Here is an 18699-nt window from a genome sequence, read left to right on the forward strand (position 1 = left end):
AAACTACCGACCCGTTTCTATTTTACCGGCACTTTCGGAGATTCCTGAATATATTATTAATGAACAAATAAAAAAATATCTTTTACAGCATGATCTTTTGAATAAAAGCCAGTTTGGCCTTTTACCCAAAAAAAAGTACTGAGACTGCTTCACTGGAACTCTTGCATTTCATAGTGACTGGTTTAGATCAAGGAGAGTACGTAGGATGCATTTTCATTGACTTGCGAAAGGCTTTTGATTGTATTCCTCATGATCTATTGTTAACAAAATTAGATATGTACTGTTTCACTTCATCAGCGGTAGATTTGATTAAATCCTACCTTTCAAACAGAGAGCAACAATGCCAAGTAAATGGCCTCGTTAGCGAACCATTAACAATAAAGTCCGGCGTGCCTCAAGGGTCGATTTTAGGCCCCATACTTTTCAATATTTTTATAAATGACATATTTAATGTGCCCCTAAGGGGAAAACTACAATGTTACGCAGACGATGCAGTATGTAAATATAAAACAAAAGATTTAAATATTCTACGATGCAATATGACCTTAACTTACTTCCACATTGGTTTCGTATGAATAAAATGGAGATAGATAGCAAAAAGTCTAATTATATGATATTCACTTTACAAAATGTAAATCCGTTTATTGAATTGTTTATAAACAATGAACCTTTATCTCAAGTTTCTGAAGTAGATTATTTAGGTCTTGTTATAGATAAAAATCTAAACTGGCAAAAACATATTAATAAGGTAAAAAATAAAATCACACCAATCGTTTTTGCTCTTGGGAAAGCAAGGAACTGCTTAAGTACAGCTAGTTGCTGTACAATTCTTTCATTTTGCCACATCTATCTTACATGATCACAATTTGGGGATCAGCTGCAGCAACCAATCTAAACGTACTAAAAGTTTTACAAAATAGAGCGATAAAAATTATTCGTGATCTTCCCCGACTTTCGCCCACTGTAAGTTTATATTCAGCAGAAGTCCTGTCATTGAATTTGCTACATATGTACAACACTTTACTAATTAAATGCAATATTGTTAAATCGAACATTAGATTAATTGAATTACAAGATATACATACTCATAGTACGAGAACGAGAGGAAATTTCTATGTAGCTAGACCAAGAACTTACTTACTTACTTACTTATGGATCCTGTACACCTCCGGTGGTGCAAAGGGCCGACTTGAAAGATCACCATACTGAGCGTTGCCCGGCTATCGCTTTAACCTGTTGCCAGGTTAGATTTCGGTCGACTTCTTTTATTTCTTTATTGAGGCTTCGCCGCCATGAGCCTCTGGGTCTGCCTCTACTGCGATGTCCCGCTGGGTTCCAGTCTAATGCTTGTTTACAGATTTCGTTTCCGCCCCTACGTAGAGTGTGGCTGACCCAGCCCCACTTCCGATCCCGAATTTCTGTTGCTATCGGCCTCTGGTGATAACGACGATGGAGCTCTTTGTTTGAGATCTAGTTGTGAGGCCACCAGGCCCGAATTATATACCGCAGGCATCTGTTAATGAACACCTGCAGCCGTTGAGTGTTCTCCACTGATACACACCATGTTTCGCTAGCGTATAACAGCACAGATTTCACGTTAGAGTTGAAAATTCGTATTTTGGTGCATTCACTTATCTGCTTGTTGTTCCAGATATTTCTTAAACTCGCAAAGGCAGCCCTTGCTTTCTTGATCCGTGCGCCTATGTCGATCTTGGTACCGCCGTCTGACGCCATTTGGCTACCAAGATATTGGAAGCTTTCAACATTCTCCACTGGTTGACCGGCTACTGTGAAACTGGAAGGAGTCACCGTGTTTACATCCAACGATTTGGTTTTGTTGACGTTGATGACTAAACCTGCCGAGGAGGAGCGCTCGGCAAGGTCGTTGAGCTTACTCTGCATATCAGAGCGCCATTGCGCGAGGAGTGCAACGTCATCAGACAATTCGAAGTCGTTTAGGTGCTCCATGGTTATAAGATGCCATAACAGCCCGCGGTTTGGTTCACGGTCAATCGCATCTACCAGAATCTCATCGATTACGATGAGGAACAGTAACGGTGATAGAATACATCCTTGCCTCACACCAGCTACGACCCGGATAGGGTCGGACAGGACCCCATTGTGCAGCACTCTACACGAAAAGGCCTCGTATTGTGCTTCGATGAGGCCGATAATTTTCTCAGGAACCCCCTTACGTCTCAGGGCGCCCCACATATTCTCGTGATTGAGACGGTCGAAAGCTTTTTCGTAGTCAATGAATACCAAGTAAAGGGACTCTTGGAATTCGTTGACCTGCTCCAGAATTATGCGGAGCGTGACAATATGGTCCACACAGGATCTTCCGGCACGGAATCCGGCCTGCTGCCGCCGGAGAGTCGCATCGATCTTCTCCTGAATCCGGGCTAGGATAATTTTGCACAGAACTTTGAGAACGATACACAGCAACATAATGCCTCGCCAGTTATCGCATACAGTCAGGTCACCCTTTTTGGGCACCTTCACTAAGATACCTTGCATCCAGTCGACCGGGAAAGTTGCTGTGTCCCAGATATTACGAAATAAACGATGCAGTAGTTGAGAGGATGTCATGGGGTCAGCTTTGAGCATCTCGGCTGATATGCGACCCAACAAACATTCACTAGTTTAACCAGCATCAGTGTGATGATTCAATTCAGCACTGTGTTGAATAATGTCTGTATTATTTCTTATCGCAACTTCTGTTCAGGCTTTGTTCACACAATTTTGGAGAAGTTATACAGCTACAACATCTAATTTTGGAAAACAACTTTATTACCTGATTTGTTAAATCTTTAATAAGCACTTTACTTAGCCTTAATTCAGCTACATGTAAATATTTCGAAAATAATAACGTATTAAGTATAACATCATCAAGATCTTTATAGAACGTATGTTGATGAAATTTGCTATTTTCATATAATCATTTTAAAATTTTCCTAAATCGGGTCTCGAAATGTTGACATTTGATCATCCGCCGGTAACGTTGTCATCCGCGCCATCCTTGATTTGTAAGTTATGGCCTTCTCGACGCAAGCATAAATAATCGTATGGCTGAATATGAATCATGATTGGACTCTTATTCAACTAGTCAATCTGTCAAACTACAGTTTGTTAATAACTGTAGAAGATTTTTATTTCTACCATTGTTCAGCCAGTCATAACCATCGAACACTTCGGAAAAATATATGAAAATAACGTCAAAACGATATTGTAGATCCAGTTGAAAACCGAACTGAGCTCTCGCGACAATCGTATCTTCTCCCATTTCCGGATGTCGCAACTGCATCGCGAGTAGTGCGCATCTATGCCACAGCCGTGCGCCATCCTGCGCACCACTCGCGATGCAGTTGCTACATTCGGAAATGGGAGAAAATGTGATTGTCGCGAGAGCTCAGTTCGGTTTTCAACTGGATCTACAATAAGTTTATGAAAATTTAATGGACTTATTTTCGAACTTGCTCGGAATCTCTGAATAACCGGCTGCGATATGATTGTGCCATCAATACCACACATGCAGCAATTAAATAACTACACATATCGAAATTTATTTACATTTAGAAAAACAACTAGTACATATAAAATCTGTAACAAATATGCAATATGGTCGATTTTATATGAATTTGTTTGTGTTCGTTTCCGCACAACTTTAAAACAACTGCATACATTTTTTTCATTGCTCCAGCAATTTTGTTGGTTATAATCTCCAACACCTTTATAGATCAGGAATTAATTATGTATCACGAAATAATTATGAATTGCCCCACGAATATAAAAAGCCTGAGTGTTCTTGAAAATAAATCATTATTTTCCTGTCCAAATATCATCAATTCCAGCCATCGCGATTTTCTTTCAAACGGAAAAAGCATAACCTATTACCTATAATGTTTTCTTCCACTGTGCGATAGATCCGACAAAGGTGAAATCCAATGGTTAAGAAGGACAAAGGTTAAGAAGAATGTCTAATGCTTGCTTATTAATCTACTTCTCAAACTCAATTCGACCACCCTTTTAGAGCATCACATCATAGTCGAACAGAGAATTTAGAAAATCATTAGTTCAGCACATTGATGAACTTCTCCAATCTGCTGAAATGTGATAAAACTAAAACGTTAGTTCGACTTCAAATAAAGGTGGTAAATAAATAAATAGGCCAAGTCGAATATTAGTTGAATCAAATGCTGAAATGAAACCTGTCTAGCGAATTATTCAGGATCCATTTTATTCATCTATGAAGATCATAAATAAACAATAATTCAACTTAGATGCTTATTTGTAGCTTGTCGTTGTTTGTTGGGGATCGACCCCTGGGGTTTTATTCGATTTCATGCTTTGGATGGCTGTTTGAATCTCTAGCAGTGATGGAGCTTCGGTATTGAGGCGTGTTATACGTCGGATCCTAGGCAGATCATGCCGAGGTGGTGATGGCCTGGCTGGCACTTGAAAAAGTTGTTCGAAGTGCTCGAACCAGCGTTTCAGCTGGTCAGTTGGGTCGGTCAATTCATCTTCGCCGCGCTTAAGCGTCGTGAGATATCGTAGAGGAGACGAATGTCTCCGGTTGCGACGGCTCTCTCTCCTTCGTCGGCCAGAGAGTCTGCCCACGCTCGCTTGTCCCGTCGACATGAGCGTTTTACTTCCTTCTCAAGAGCCGCGTATCGTTGACGGGCTAAGACTTTGGCTGCTCTGGTTTTCGATCGCTCTATCGCGGCTTTGACTTCTCTTCGCTCCTCTATCTTCCTCCAGGTCTCATCGGTGATCCATAGGGGAGGAGAAGACCACCAGCTGTCATCGAGAGAAAAAGTAGAATCATTGAAATTTCACACCGTGTGGTATAGGAAATGAAGTATATTTTTGTTATAAAACAAAAATGAAAGACGTTTCTCAAAAAAATCTTGGTTTACGGGGTTAGAATTTTAAAAGCACACAAAATAGACATGATATCTTGATTTTTATATTTTTCTCGAAAAAGCAGATAATCCTTAAGATTGTTGAATTTCTAACCCCACAAACTAAAAATTGTTTGACAAAAAATGTCTTTAACGTTCTAGAGACATTTTAATTCTCATTTTCTATATCATGCCATGTCAAATTTCCATGGTTCTACTTTTTCTCTAAACTTTTCCAGGTGGCAGCACTGATGAAGGAACCTCCCCCATTGTTTTCTCTGGGTGCGCAGTTCGCTCAGATTGTTCTCGACGTCAATCATCTAGACGTATGTGCTATGGAGTGTTGGTTCGATTCCCGCCCTGGCGAGGAGAAAACTTTTCGTGACTCGTAAATGCCCTGTCCATTGTCTCATGCTAGATGTTAAGTGTTCAGTCAGTACGACCTCTGGTCGAAGACGGTGATTCTCTCTTTTAATGTTACAACTCAAACATTGGGTGGCACGCCCACCTACGACGCTTGAATACTCCGTAAGGCGTATTCACTGAGTACATCTCGCTTTATTTTTCAAGAGGACCTAAGTAACATTTTTCCCATGAATTAATTTGAATAGCGCAATCAACAGAACAACATGAAAGCTTTTGATTGCAGTACTCAAACTATTTCATGAAAAAAATGTTACTTAGGTCCTTTTGAAAAGTTAAGCGTGACATATATGAAGCACTGGTGGGTGGAATAATCAGTTAAAGATTCATAAGGTGCTAATTATGAACTTCTATAGTCCAGTTCACTGAGTGTATTTATGGCGAAAATTAATTACGCATTTAAAACCGTCCAACTCCTATATAGTATTAGTACTAATACCACGTTGGATTTCGGACAGTTCGATTATGTTCAATCGATTTGTCGACATTTCATCAATTTGGACGTGCGCTTAAACATGCTGAAAGCAGGACATCAACCGGACAGATTTAGCTGTCATGTAAATGGATTGTCTCCGTAGTTTGAAAAAATGTTTGAAAATCGCGTTGGAAGATGGGTGATCCGATATGAAACCATATACATTATTCCGAGTGAAAATCATGTATGAACTTTGAGATCAAGTTACTCAGTATCATATGATAGGGCTCATAGTCTGAAAGGTGGGTGAGACATTATCCACTCGCTCATCCTAGACATATGATAAGCAAGTGTGATAATGGTACGCATTCTTAAAAACCACGATGTTGGGGATTCATAAGGTCAGATAAAAAATAATGAGGTTCCTATAAATAGCAAAAGATGTATTTCCCATATTTTAAATTGCACAGTTTATTGCAATCAATCATACTTTCAAAAAGTGATGCAATTTCTTCTGGTTTAGTCACAATTTGCTATCGTCCCGGTATAGAAATATATGCTCGATCAAAGTTCAGTACCTGATTCCTCCTCGATCAAACACCAATCGCGTGACCGAGATTTCCCCCCTGAAACCGACTGATAAAAGTACACATCGTATCTGCCCTACTTGAACTTTCAAGTTTAGTCGCGACGGGCCTCAATTACTTAGCATTTTTGTCTTTTTAGTACACCAAGGTGTAACGAAAGGCTGTACAATTACTTCAGAAACGAAACTGGAGTAGCCTTACAGGCAAGAACGTTAGATTGCCAATCCGGGGACGGTGTGCATGATTCATGATCGGGTCCTAGCTTTCGTTCGGATGGAAGGGATTTTCGACTTTCTAATCAATACGATCGGTACACAAGACATTAATGCTTGCAATGACAGACATAGATCGATTTTTTAAATTTCATAATGCGTTAGAAATAGTATATTAAAAAGTTTACCAAAGTAAAAAAATAGACCTTCGAAAGGAAATAAAGAAAGCAGATGGTAGCGAAGGTAAATAAGCATGAGTGTATGTACTCTACTTACAGCTTATATGATCCATGTGAAAGGCATCACCATCGCTGGGTGGATCAATCTGGATTTTTTTGTTTATTTTTATCAAAATATGCGGGAATCACCGTCCACGTTGTCTAAAATTATATTTGCTGCCTCATATATAGGTAGTGGTTTAAGAGCTTCATGTGCACGCCTTTTATAATTGGTTGCCCAGATGTTTGATGAATCAACATTTATTTTTGGGGCAGGATTTGCGGGGCTCCAGTGGGAAGATAGCGTGGCGCTCGATGACGCTTTTAAATTTAGGCACCCGTCGATCTTATCTGTCATGGTCCTAAAACCAGGTTCTGACTAAACTGGATTGGGAACTATCCTCAAATTTTTATCGAATTCGCGATTCATGAAGTGTCACGAAATGTTTGTTTTCTGATGTGACGTAGACATTTAACCACCTTCAAAGTTTTATGACGCTATAGATAGCTCAATACAGTTCGATTTTCGTCATCATTCTTTAAGTAAATATTAGCTATCGTCGATATGGCCGGAGCACGGCTCCAATATAAGTGGGTATGACTTGGGTAACTCAAATCAGTACAACATCAACTGTGATAAACACAACTGAATTGGAAATCAAACTTATCGATTAATTAAGTAATAATTGCTCTAGAAATGAAAACCGTTATCGTGGTTGTGGTCAGTGTCCAGCTGTTATTTGGATATCAGTGCTTCGTAATACCTCAAGCCAGTCAACCCGTTGTACCTCAACAGTATCATCACTACGTGCGACCAGTTGTATATCAGTTTAGCTATTATTACAACATCTATCCACAAGTGGAAAGCAGAACAACGGAGTCTCCTGACCTTTTGGAAGAAACACAAACAACAGTGTCACCTGAACGTGAAGCTGCGTCGGTTCAAACTGAAGACGAGACCTCAAATCTTCACATCCCAAAACCATTTGCACTATTGGACGGACCCGTCGTGTGCCCTACAGGTCAAGCACCAGACCGTAAGGGGAGATGCAAAGTTAAACACTAGGCCATTTGCTTCAATTTGTATTAAGAATCATTTGAAAGTAATCTCATTATGTGTAGATTTAATAAAACCGAACACTCTGATCCACGTCTTGCTTCTCAATGTAATCGAATGATGTCACACACTTGCCCATTATTAATTTTTTTTTTTTGAGGTCACGGTCATGAACATTAAATGAATAAGAAAATAAGCTCGTCGTGCTTTAAAACACGCTGACCTTCCTGCAAACGCCTTTTTGGTCGAGTTTATACCCCGTAGGACACGGAGCAGTTAAGATGTTAGTAACCTGGAAAATTAATTTATTAAAATGAAAAATAAAAACTGAAATAACTATCAAGTTCAAGCTTACCGCAATCCCATTCTCATTTAGTTCCCCATTCGTTTCGTCCGGAATGGTGGTGGTTGGCGAATCCAAATCATCTGAGACTTCTTCCGCGACAACGGTTGGATTCGTCGTGGTCAGTGCTTCAGTGACGGTTTCGTCCTCTTGTGCTAGACATTCCGGAAGCACTGTAGAGAGGCACAACAGCAAGAGCAGATTCAACACTATGTTCTTGTGGAGTTTCATGTTTCAACTGTTACAACGGCATAAACCAACTCTATGCTCTTATCTGTTAGGCATTCGAGGTGTTGGTGAACTCAGACACTTTTGTTTGAGAAGATAATTCATCGGCTTTTGGAAATTTGAGTGTCATTGGCTGTTGATTATTGAGTTTGCATTTTTTTTATTGGTAAGAGACGAATCAGCCTCGGTATAAAAATCTCTTTAATAAAGATTCATTTTGACGTAGGACTTACGTCTTTCTTTACTATACTGGGTAAGGTGGCTCAAAAAACACTTTTTCGAATTTTTTGATGGGCCTTCTTATTCGGTTTCATTTGATGCCCTGATGCTCTGGACAAAATTTCAGCCAAATCGGTCAACGTTTGGGCGGTGCTAAACTCGTTGGAAGTTTATATGGAAAAATGTATGCAGAAACATCGGAAAACAGTGCTTTGCAGTTAAACGGCACAATTTAGAATGCAGAACTATGACAGTCATTCAGAAATACAAAATGTTATGCTGAAAACCGCGAGAAGATTAGAGTTTATTAGGCAAAGATATTAGCATTTTACTAGAGTGTTGTATGGGTGAATTTATTTCTATTCAAAGGTAAAAATAACGAAATTTGCGAGAGAGATATACTAAAGAGAAATACTAATAACTTCGACGGGAAAACACTAATCTTTTCGCGGTTTTGAGCATAACATTCTGTATTAAATTCTTCATGATCTGAATGAATATCATAGTTCTTAATCTTAAATTGTGCCGTCTAATCGCAAATCACTGTTTATGGATGTTTCTGTATACATTTTTGCATATAAACTTCCAACGAGTTCAGCACCGCCCAAACGTTGACCGATTTGGCTGAAATTTTGTCCAGAGCATCAGGGCTTCAAATGGAACCGAATAAGAGGGCGGCCCATCAAAAAATTGAAAAAAGTTTTTTTTCATGCTGATTTGAGCCACCCTAATACTGGGTGTCATTTAGATTTTTGGAAATTGAGAGCGTTACGCTTAGGGTGGTCTAACCGGTACTACCGAAACCGGTAATACCGGTATTACTGGCCAATTTTGGGTACCGAAACGGAAAATACCGGTATTTTCGGTATTTCAAATTTTGCTGTCAATATAAAAAATCTCAAATTATTTTCACCTACTTTTATCAACTCAACTGCCTGTAATCGCATATCTGTCCCATATAAACAGGAAATCCAGCATAGATGAGGCAAATATTCGTTAACAAGCAGTAAAGACTCATCGAGCATAAAATACAGCAATTAAATGCGCGCATGAGCAACTTTGCCCAAGTAAGCACCATTGACGAAGTTTACGCTACAACAAAAATCGATCAATATCGTCATTAATCATACCTGTTGCTTTATTATCTTAGCCATCTATCAAACTGTGAATGACTTTTTCTTCAATGAACATTGTTGATATCGTCGAGAATTTTCCCGCAATGTATGAAACTGTGGAAAGGGTACGAGCAGTAGTAGTTTTTTTTTCAGAGACCTGTTTTCCTGTGAAAAACGATTTTGTCCGTTCTGAATTCGGAAAAGAATTTGAATTAGTGACTGATGCCAAGGCACGCTGAAGTAATTCAAGCCCTCGAACCTGTTCAAGCTGTTGTGGAACTGCTCTGTGAGTTCTGCACTCTATATGAAGCCGACGTGGCGTTCCAATTTACGTTGGAACAATTATCAAATCAAGCCACTATTTCGGACCTTTTAACTTTTAAGGAATATATCCAAGAGAGACGATCCAAATACGCCGATCTTTTTTTCTTTTTGAATAATTATGCCGTGAAGCAATTAATCAGAAACGATTTTGGCATTTTCTTCGAGGCATCCAGAGCTACTTTTATTAAGCAAGCAAATGGGATCTTGAAGCGTCTTATGATTCCTGATGCGATCGTTGAAACAGAGACAACGATCATACCTGCCAATCGGTACGAAGAAGATGCCTCTATGGATTTTTTTCTGGTTTATCGGTTAAAGAAAAAGTAGTGAAGAGACTATAGCAGAGCAAAACACGTGCGTTGCTGGTGGCAAATACGTTGACGCCAGGATCCTTGCATCCGTAAATAAGAAATTCTCCTACTCTAAATCGGAAGGGATTAAGGGCAAGTATTTGACACTGATTTTTGACAGTCTTGGAACCATTCGTCCTACTTTGGTTGAACCAGAGGGGGCATTCTCAGTAGTTGGCAACATTGCTAACAAAATCCAATGCGGATTGGGAGATGAGTCGCTCAGTATGTAATGTCTAAATACTTAAGTTTCGCTTTGCCCAGCTCAATAAGCAATGATATAAACATTTGAAGTTTGTCAATAAATATTGTTTTTCATCCAAAAAAACGGGCTTGGTGGTCATATGGCTACCGCTTCTGCCTCATACGCAGGAGGTCGTGGGTACAATCCCAGGCCCGTTCCATTCTCCTACTTTGTATCTTTTCATATATTTCTCGTGTTCTAGCAATCGCTAGAACTGGAAATGGGCTTTCATACCATTTCCATCTTCTATCCCCCTATAACTACAACTTGATTAGTTCTAGCAGGTAACTGTTAGAATTCGAAATGAGCGAAAAAGTTCGTTTCGGCATCGAATTAGAATACTACACCACCCTTTCATTACTATCACATTGGCAACCCGTTAACCAAGACGAACCTCTGCCATAAAAAAAAACTTAACCCAAGTTCCAATAAAATTCCGCAGGAACTCGTGGCGAGTGCAGAGGTGTTCTCGGCTTGCAGTGGGCGAGTGACTACATCATCAATTCCTTCCCATCCCCGATGACCGTGAGGACGTGGCCAGCGCCGTTATCGACCTTCCAAAAATACTAGAGCTCTCGGACTGTGCACATTGAGGTTGGAGTGCAAATCCCATGCTTCCATCCATTGGTTCCCTGTGCAATTGCGATTGTTCTGGTCGATCACGGAGTAGCAACTACGAAATGCACGGTCATCATGCTCATGCTCATGCTCATGCTCAAATATTGTTTTTCATCCAAAAGTCCAAATCGAAAGTTTTTCTTTTACTACCTGAAATTTTCACAAAAATCGGTATTCTACCGGTATTACCGGTATTGACTCCATCAAATACCGAATACCGGTATTTGACAAAAATGGCCAATACCGACCACCCTAGTTACGCTGTAAGGGAAGATTTTGAACGTTACTAGCGCCTTCATCTTTCGGTGGATTTTTAAGATTTATATATCAATCGACTCGGACACTCTCCAGCAATTTGTCAATTTCATTGAAACTTAAGGTTATTAACGATAAGCTATTGGAATTTTCAATGCTTGACAAGACCAGCAAAAATGTCATATGTAACCAATCCCGTACATTCCTAACACGGACATCAGAATGCGGTATGTCACGGGCCTTCGGGTCTACCGCAAGCTTTTCGTTGTGTATAAAAGAAGCAGTGCCTGCCGTGTGCGAGTCATTACAATTGGTGACAGCAGCATTGCGTACTGACGTGCTTTTTGCTCGCGAATTTTTCGTTCCATTCGTTCGTTCGCTGTGTTTACCTACTCAGCATGCAGTCGTCAGCGGTAGAGCTAACGGTGGGTCTGCGAATATGTATGAAAGATGTGGGCGCATTTTTTTGTCATTCTGTGCTTGATGATGGTCGGATGCAGTGGTGTCGGTTGCGATGGATTCAATCGCCCATCGCATCGCTCGGAGTTCACGGCTAGAGGCCGATGATGGCTGAGGCAGCGAGGGCAGCGGTGGTGTATGAAAAAGAATAAACTTAGAGAGATTTGGTCTGCTCATCCACGAAAAGTAATTGGTTCCATAATCCGCATAATACCTAAATGAGTACGAGTCATGTCATATGACTGACCATATGTTAAGTTGTGCTTGGTACTAAACGACACGTACATAAAAACATGGTTATACAATAACAGCTCTGATTCCCAGCAATCAACTACACTGATGAAAATAAAATTTTGATTAAAATAATTACTTATAATCAGCAATAGTGTTAATTGAATGTTAAATTAATGTTGTGGCCCTGCAAGTGGATTACCAAGGACGCGACCAACGCCATATACTAAACGAAGCTAACGTCAACACTAAAGCCCAGCTTGTAACATGCGAACTTCAACAACTAATGCAACGTCACGTACCTGAGCGGATAATTATGGTCAAGGATAAGCGGACACCATGGATTACCCTCGAAATTGAGCAGGCGATAGCTATAAGGGACTTAGCACATAACCTGTACAAACGTAACCCAAACAGGAGTAGGAGTAGCGAGCAGTGGAAGGATTACACAGTCAAAAGAAATCGAGTGGTGTCGCTAATTTCGGTTGCTAAAAGACGTTATGGCGAGAAATATTTCGGTCAGGATCTCCCAGCGAAAAAGTTGTGGAACAACATCCGGCGTGAAGGTATATACAACAACAGCAAAGCGAACCTGCAAAACGATCAAATAGATGTTGAAGAACTGAATACCTTTTTCTGCGTTGGTCATCAGCAGATGAGAACCGGTAATCGAACTAGCTCAGAATCTGCACATCCACCACCATCCACGGTTCATAACGAAAGGCAGGGTGAAAGATTCAAATTCCGCCGAACAACTGCTGCGGAAGTGGCTGTGAAAGTTATGGAAGTCCAAACAAGCGCAGAAGGAACAGATGAGATAACCATCTCTTTTATAAAAATGCTATCGCCTTTCATCTTTCCTCTGCTTGTGCATCTTTATAATGCTATAATAGATGCACAAACCTTCCCGGATATTTGGAAGAAAGCACATGTTACACCTATTCCTAAGGTCGCGAACCCCGGGAAGCCCAAAGACTTTAGGCCGATCAGTGTGCTTCCTGCTTTCAGTAAAGTACTTGAGAAGATTTTGCTAGACCAAGTAATTAATCACATCAACGGAGATGAAGCTAGACCAACTCTACTTGCCGATAACCAGTCCGGATACAGAAAAGGGTACAGCACGGTGACAGCTCTTGCTAAGGTTACACATGACATTTTCCATAACTTTGACGACAATCGCGGTCTAGTTCTTCTTCTTCAACTTCAAGGAAAGCTGTACGACGAGTTCCACTTCGATCGTGAGGCTTGTGATCTAATCCGCTCTTTTCTTAGCCAGAGGTCTCAAGCTATTAAAAGTGGTGACGTACTATCATCCCAGCTCCCAGTAACTGATGGAATACCACAGGGCTCCTGCTTAAGCGCACTATTGTTCAGCCTTTACATTAACAATCTTGCCTTAACACCCCAGTGCAACTATCAGCTATATGCAGATGACTTGCAAATTTACTTATAGGGGCCTATTCAGCAAGTTGACCAGCTTATTGCCATGATCAACACAGAACTCCAGCATATTGCGCAATGGGCCACACTGAATAATCTCTTTCCGAATCCTAATAAGACCCAGGCAATCATCTTCTCAAAAGAAAACAGTGCAGTTGTACCTACCGTCGACATTGTTTTCTGTGGATCTGTGATAGCTACTTCGGACAGTGTTATCAATCTTGGACTACGAATGGATAAACACCTCAAATGGGTTCCACTAGTGAACGACGTAACGGCCAAAGTCTTTGGAACGCTTCGTACCTTCCGGAGATTTGCACTCCCAACAAAAATGAAGCTCGTTCAATCGGTGATCCTGCCATATTTTACCTACTGTGACTGAAAGATCAACTTGACCGCTGCTTTAAAGCATCTGTACGCTTCGTACATAACATCAAGCGCAGAGAATCAACGTACAGAGTAATCAACACAATAATTGGTCATGACATACGAACGAACTACCACGAAAGGATCTGCTGCTTTATACGACAAGGCTTTGTTGGTAATCTGCCTGACTATCTCCAGCAACACCTTCTACGCGGACAACTGGAACGTGCTCGTGCTTTTGTGATTCCACGACACACATCATCTATGAGGAAGAGTGTCCTCATCGCAGGAACTATAGCCTGGAAACGACTCCCGTTGTCGGTAAAACAACAATACTCCACCAACGCATTCAAAAGTTCACTTAGGGCAAGCTTTCGATAAAATAGAACAAATCTATGTAATTCCAATTTCGCTGTATTACATGTAAATGTCTTAAAAAAGTCCGCAAAAAATAATTTCCAGAAGAATACTTAAACTTGAAGTAGACTCGGAGTTTGGAATCAAAACATTAAATAATTTTTCGTTAGCGTATTAGCAGTATCTCCTCTATTTTAGTAGCGTTACTGCTCATTGACTCATTTCTTATTGTTGTGATTTTTTTCAGCAGTAAGCACGCATGTTAGCAAAAAGAAGCAACGAAATTGATGCCTTATTTCTTTGTTTGGAAAACGGGACAGTTCCCCTTAAATAGCACATTTTGCCCAAGTCTGAAAATTTTATAAATAGAATTTTTAAACTTCAAATACTATCATCAATAAGAAATCTATAAATTCCCTATATTTTCTTGAGTAAATAAGGGCTTAATAATTAGAAACGAAGCAATTCTAATTATGTATTTAATTATTAGTTTTATTTTTAGAAGTTTTGACTAAACAATTTGCTAATAATTCTACACAGCATGGAAGTTGTCGTTTTCAATATGAATACCTATAATCAAACTCCATAGATCCAAAAGTTAGAAGTTAAATGTAAATATGTTACGTTTATACAAGTCCTACCTATACTCGCGGTTATGTTAAAAACATTACCCATTGCTCGTTTTTACTTTATTTGACCGATTTTATTTAAAACTAGTTGACTCAGAAAACATTGTCCTACTTAGTAGAATGCCTGGAAAAATCACAGGATGAGATAGTAAAGAAATTCCTGAAGAAATTTTTAAAGGAATCCTAGGTGAAATCATGGTATTCCTGAAGGATTACTTAATAGCTTACAATATATGCTTATTGCCATTAATGCACGAGATATTGGTATTGAGAGAGAAAGGTATTGTTCGACGAAATGATAATTTTGAATCGCGCCGATCCGAGCCGCCGCCGTTAGAAAAATGTGTTCACGCCGCCGCCGGTTCAAAGTGCATCGGCGCACAGGTCTAGTCTAGAGTACCCTTACCGATGCGCCGATACAAACGAAGAATCCTACATAACTGCTCGAACGCGTCCTCTGGGATATACTCTTAGCCTATATAACCCAACGGGTTTGTTATCAATACCAGAGTCTATTATATAGAGTTGCGCAAAGAGGATCTTCTTACACTTATTCTGAATGATCCTCTTGTTATTGTGTTTGCAAATTTCATTTTTGTTCAACCCTCAAAGTGACTTCTCGGGAGTGTTTACTGCTAAAGCTTTTTAATTCGATAACCAAGTTGAATATTGTCGTGGCCGAGCGAATATCCTTAGGACATCCGTCGAATATCTGAATTATCATGGGCTGTGTACTCGCAAGTATGTTCTGACAGAACGAGTAGCTCTAGTGATACATAGACGATGACCTAATATTCGGATTAGTATCGTCTCTTTCTTTGTTTCGTTCTGTCAATCGAGCTCATATTCGTGTGCTAATGGGCGCCTACTATTCGAACGCCGATTGCTTCGATTTAGAAATTCAAATCTCATTCAAATAATTCATGCTTTCATTTCGTATCTTCAATAATTCTTTAAACACAATCCACTACTACCACAATCCCGCTCACCTCTACTCTCTTCTATGATTCTATTTGGTTAAAAAAAATTCGCAAAACAACACTTTGTTAAATTTTCAATTCTTTGTCATGTTAGTTTTCCAGTCCCAAGAACATCAATCAAACTACAAAATCAGAAAATTTTCAACCATCGTTCTTTTTCATTGCTTTTTCATATTATTTTTGAGGCTCTACGTCTAGCTCAGCCAAAGACCAATTTTTTGTTCTTCTGTCCATCACTACCAAAGTTCAAATTGTTTCTTTTTCATTTGTTTTATTTTTCAGATCATCTTGTACTCTTGCTTCTCCTTTCATCACATTTTTCTTTTTTTTTTTGCTTTTTCTCATATCATCTTGTACCTTTGCTTCTCCGTCTATTTCCACCGGAGAGCATTTCTCATCTCTTTTTTTTCTCCTCCTACTTTCTCTCTTTTACACAAAAAAAATACCTCGAATCATGGCCAGCTACCAACCGCGCCATGTCGTGGCCGAGCGAATATCCTTAGGACATCCGTCGAATATCTGAATTATCATGGGCTGTGTACTCGCAAGTATGTTCTGACAGAACGAGTAGCTCTAGTGATACATAGACGATGACCTAATATTCGGATTAGTATCGTCTCTTTCTTTGTTTCGTTCTGTCAATCGAGCTCATATTCGTGTGCTAATGGGCGCCTACTATTCGAACGCCGATTGCTTCGATTCAGAAATTCAAATCTCATTCAAATAATTCATGCTTTCATTTCGTATCTTCAATAATTCTTTAAACACAATCCACTACTACCACAATCCCGCTCACCTCTACTCTCTTCTATGATTCTATTTGGTTAAAAAAAATTCGCAAAACAACACTTTGTTAAATTTTCAATTCTTTGTCATGTTAGTTTTCCAGTCCCAAGAACATCAATCAAACTACAAAATCAGAAAATTTTCAACCATCGTTCTTTTTCATTGCTTTTTCATATTATTTTTGAGGCTCTACGTCTAGCTCAGCCAAAGACCAATTTTTTGTTCTTCTGTCCATCACTACCAAAGTTCAAATTGTTTCTTTTTCATTTGTTTTATTTTTCAGATCATCTTGTACTCTTGCTTCTCCGTCTATTTCCACCGGAGAGCATTTTTCAAATCCTTTCATCACATTTTTCTTTTTTTTTTTGCTTTTTTTCATATCATCTTGTACCTTTGCTTCTCCGTCTATTTCCACCGGAGAGCATTTCTCATCTCTTTTTTTCTCCTCCTACTTTCTCTCTTTTACACAAAAAAATACCTCGAATCATGGCCAGCTACCAACCGCGCCATGTCGTGGCCGAGCGAATATCCTTAGGACATCCGTCGAATATCTGAATTATCATGGGCTGTGTACTCGCAAGTATGTTCTGACAGAACGAGTAGCTCTAGTGATACATAGACGATGACCTAATATTCGGATTAGTATCGTCTCTTTCTTTGTTTCGTTCTGTCAATCGAGCTCATATTCGTGTGCTAATGGGCGCCTACTATTCGAACGCCGATTGCTTCGATTTAGAAATTCAAATCTCATTCAAATAATTCATGCTTTCATTTCGTATCTTCAATAATTCTTTAAACACAATCCACTACTACCACAAATATTAGTCATTGAATATTTATGCACATTTTACAAATTGATAAATTATCTGAAATCTGAACACATTTCAAATGAGTAAAGTGATTTATCACACAGGACTGAATCCGATTTTCATCCGCGAGGCACTTTCAGTGATAAACATCAACATAAACAATGATAATAAGGTACCAGTCAAAACGATTAATGCAAGAGATGGCGTTTTTTCAGTGGTAGTAAAATCGAAATTTCATCACTATAAAACTACTAATCAGTGCAAACTAAGTGCAGGAGATAATCTTTTCACCTCATACTTCATTCCTTATCACTACTATCTTCTAAAACACTTCCATTTTCCATAAATTTGCAAAATACTTGATTTTCCCATACATTTTTTCGATTTCCAACTACCATTCTTCCATGAGCTCATGGTGGAAAATGTGAAAATCTCAGAACATAGAGTAGCAGGCTTAACAACACAGATAGAAACGCCGATATCGCCACTCAGTGACGAGTACCGTAAACATGGTGCACGGAAGGTTGTTGTCTACACTTTTTACGGCTGCTGCACCCTGGAAGTAAATGTCATCGAAGTAAACAGTCGGTCCCTTATTATGTTTTTTTCTGTACATAGTAAACACATTCAGTGACAGTCGAATGAATAGTGCTGTCCAATGAGAGCTTGAAGTAGCTCGAAGTTTCTTCCTGTCCTGCTCATGCCCATTTGTTTACAGGAAAGAACGAGCAGAACGGGAACAACTTCGAGCTACTTCGAGCTGCTCATTGGATAGCACTAATGAGTTCGTGGAGTAGTCGTCTGACTATGTCATTCTATGTTTTGAATATTCATGCGATGTTTGTCAAAATTCGGACCGAAGTTGCTTCATGAAGATGAATATTTTAAGCTCTGGTTAGAAGTTAGATGTAAATATGTTACGTTTATACAAGTCCTACCTATACTCGCGGTTATGTTAAAAACATTACCCATTTCATTTATTTAGTTAACATCTAAACAGATAACACTGAATCAACAATTTGACGCCACAATGCACGGTTCGGGGCCGCATCTCTCCATCCTCGGATACGCCCCACGCTCGCCAAGTCGTTTTGCACCTGGTCTGCCCATCTCGCTCGCTGCGCTCCACGCCG

At 39.6% G+C, this 18699-nt stretch overlaps 1 protein-coding gene across 1 annotated transcript; it reads right to left on the reverse strand.

Moving 5' to 3' along the window:
- Window positions 1-7554: 7554 nt before the first annotated feature.
- On the reverse strand, window positions 7555-8474 carry LOC134216874 (uncharacterized). The gene is made up of 2 exons (XM_062695655.1): window positions 8169-8474; window positions 7555-8105 (listed from the first exon to the last, which is right to left on the reverse strand). Exons 1-2 carry the CDS (start codon window positions 8385-8387, stop codon window positions 8022-8024), a joined length of 303 nt encoding a protein of 100 aa, XP_062551639.1. The 5' UTR covers window positions 8388-8474; the 3' UTR covers window positions 7555-8021.
- Window positions 8475-18699: the final 10225 nt, after the last annotated feature.

The sequence above is a fragment of the Armigeres subalbatus genome, chromosome 2 (assembly GCF_024139115.2).
Source record: "Armigeres subalbatus isolate Guangzhou_Male chromosome 2, GZ_Asu_2, whole genome shotgun sequence".
NCBI lineage: Eukaryota > Metazoa > Arthropoda > Insecta > Diptera > Culicidae > Armigeres > Armigeres subalbatus.

What these genes read in the sequence shown, in the direction of transcription:
- LOC134216874 (XM_062695655.1), bottom strand. Translation starts at nt 8,387, where the DNA reads ATGAAACTCCACAAGAACATAGTGTTGAATCTGCTCTTGCTGTTGTGC. An exon ending in TAAATGAGAATGGGATTGCG is followed by an intron (nt 8,106 to 8,168) that starts GTAAGCTTGAAC and finishes TTAATTTTCCAG; the next exon opens with GTTACTAACATCTTAACTGC.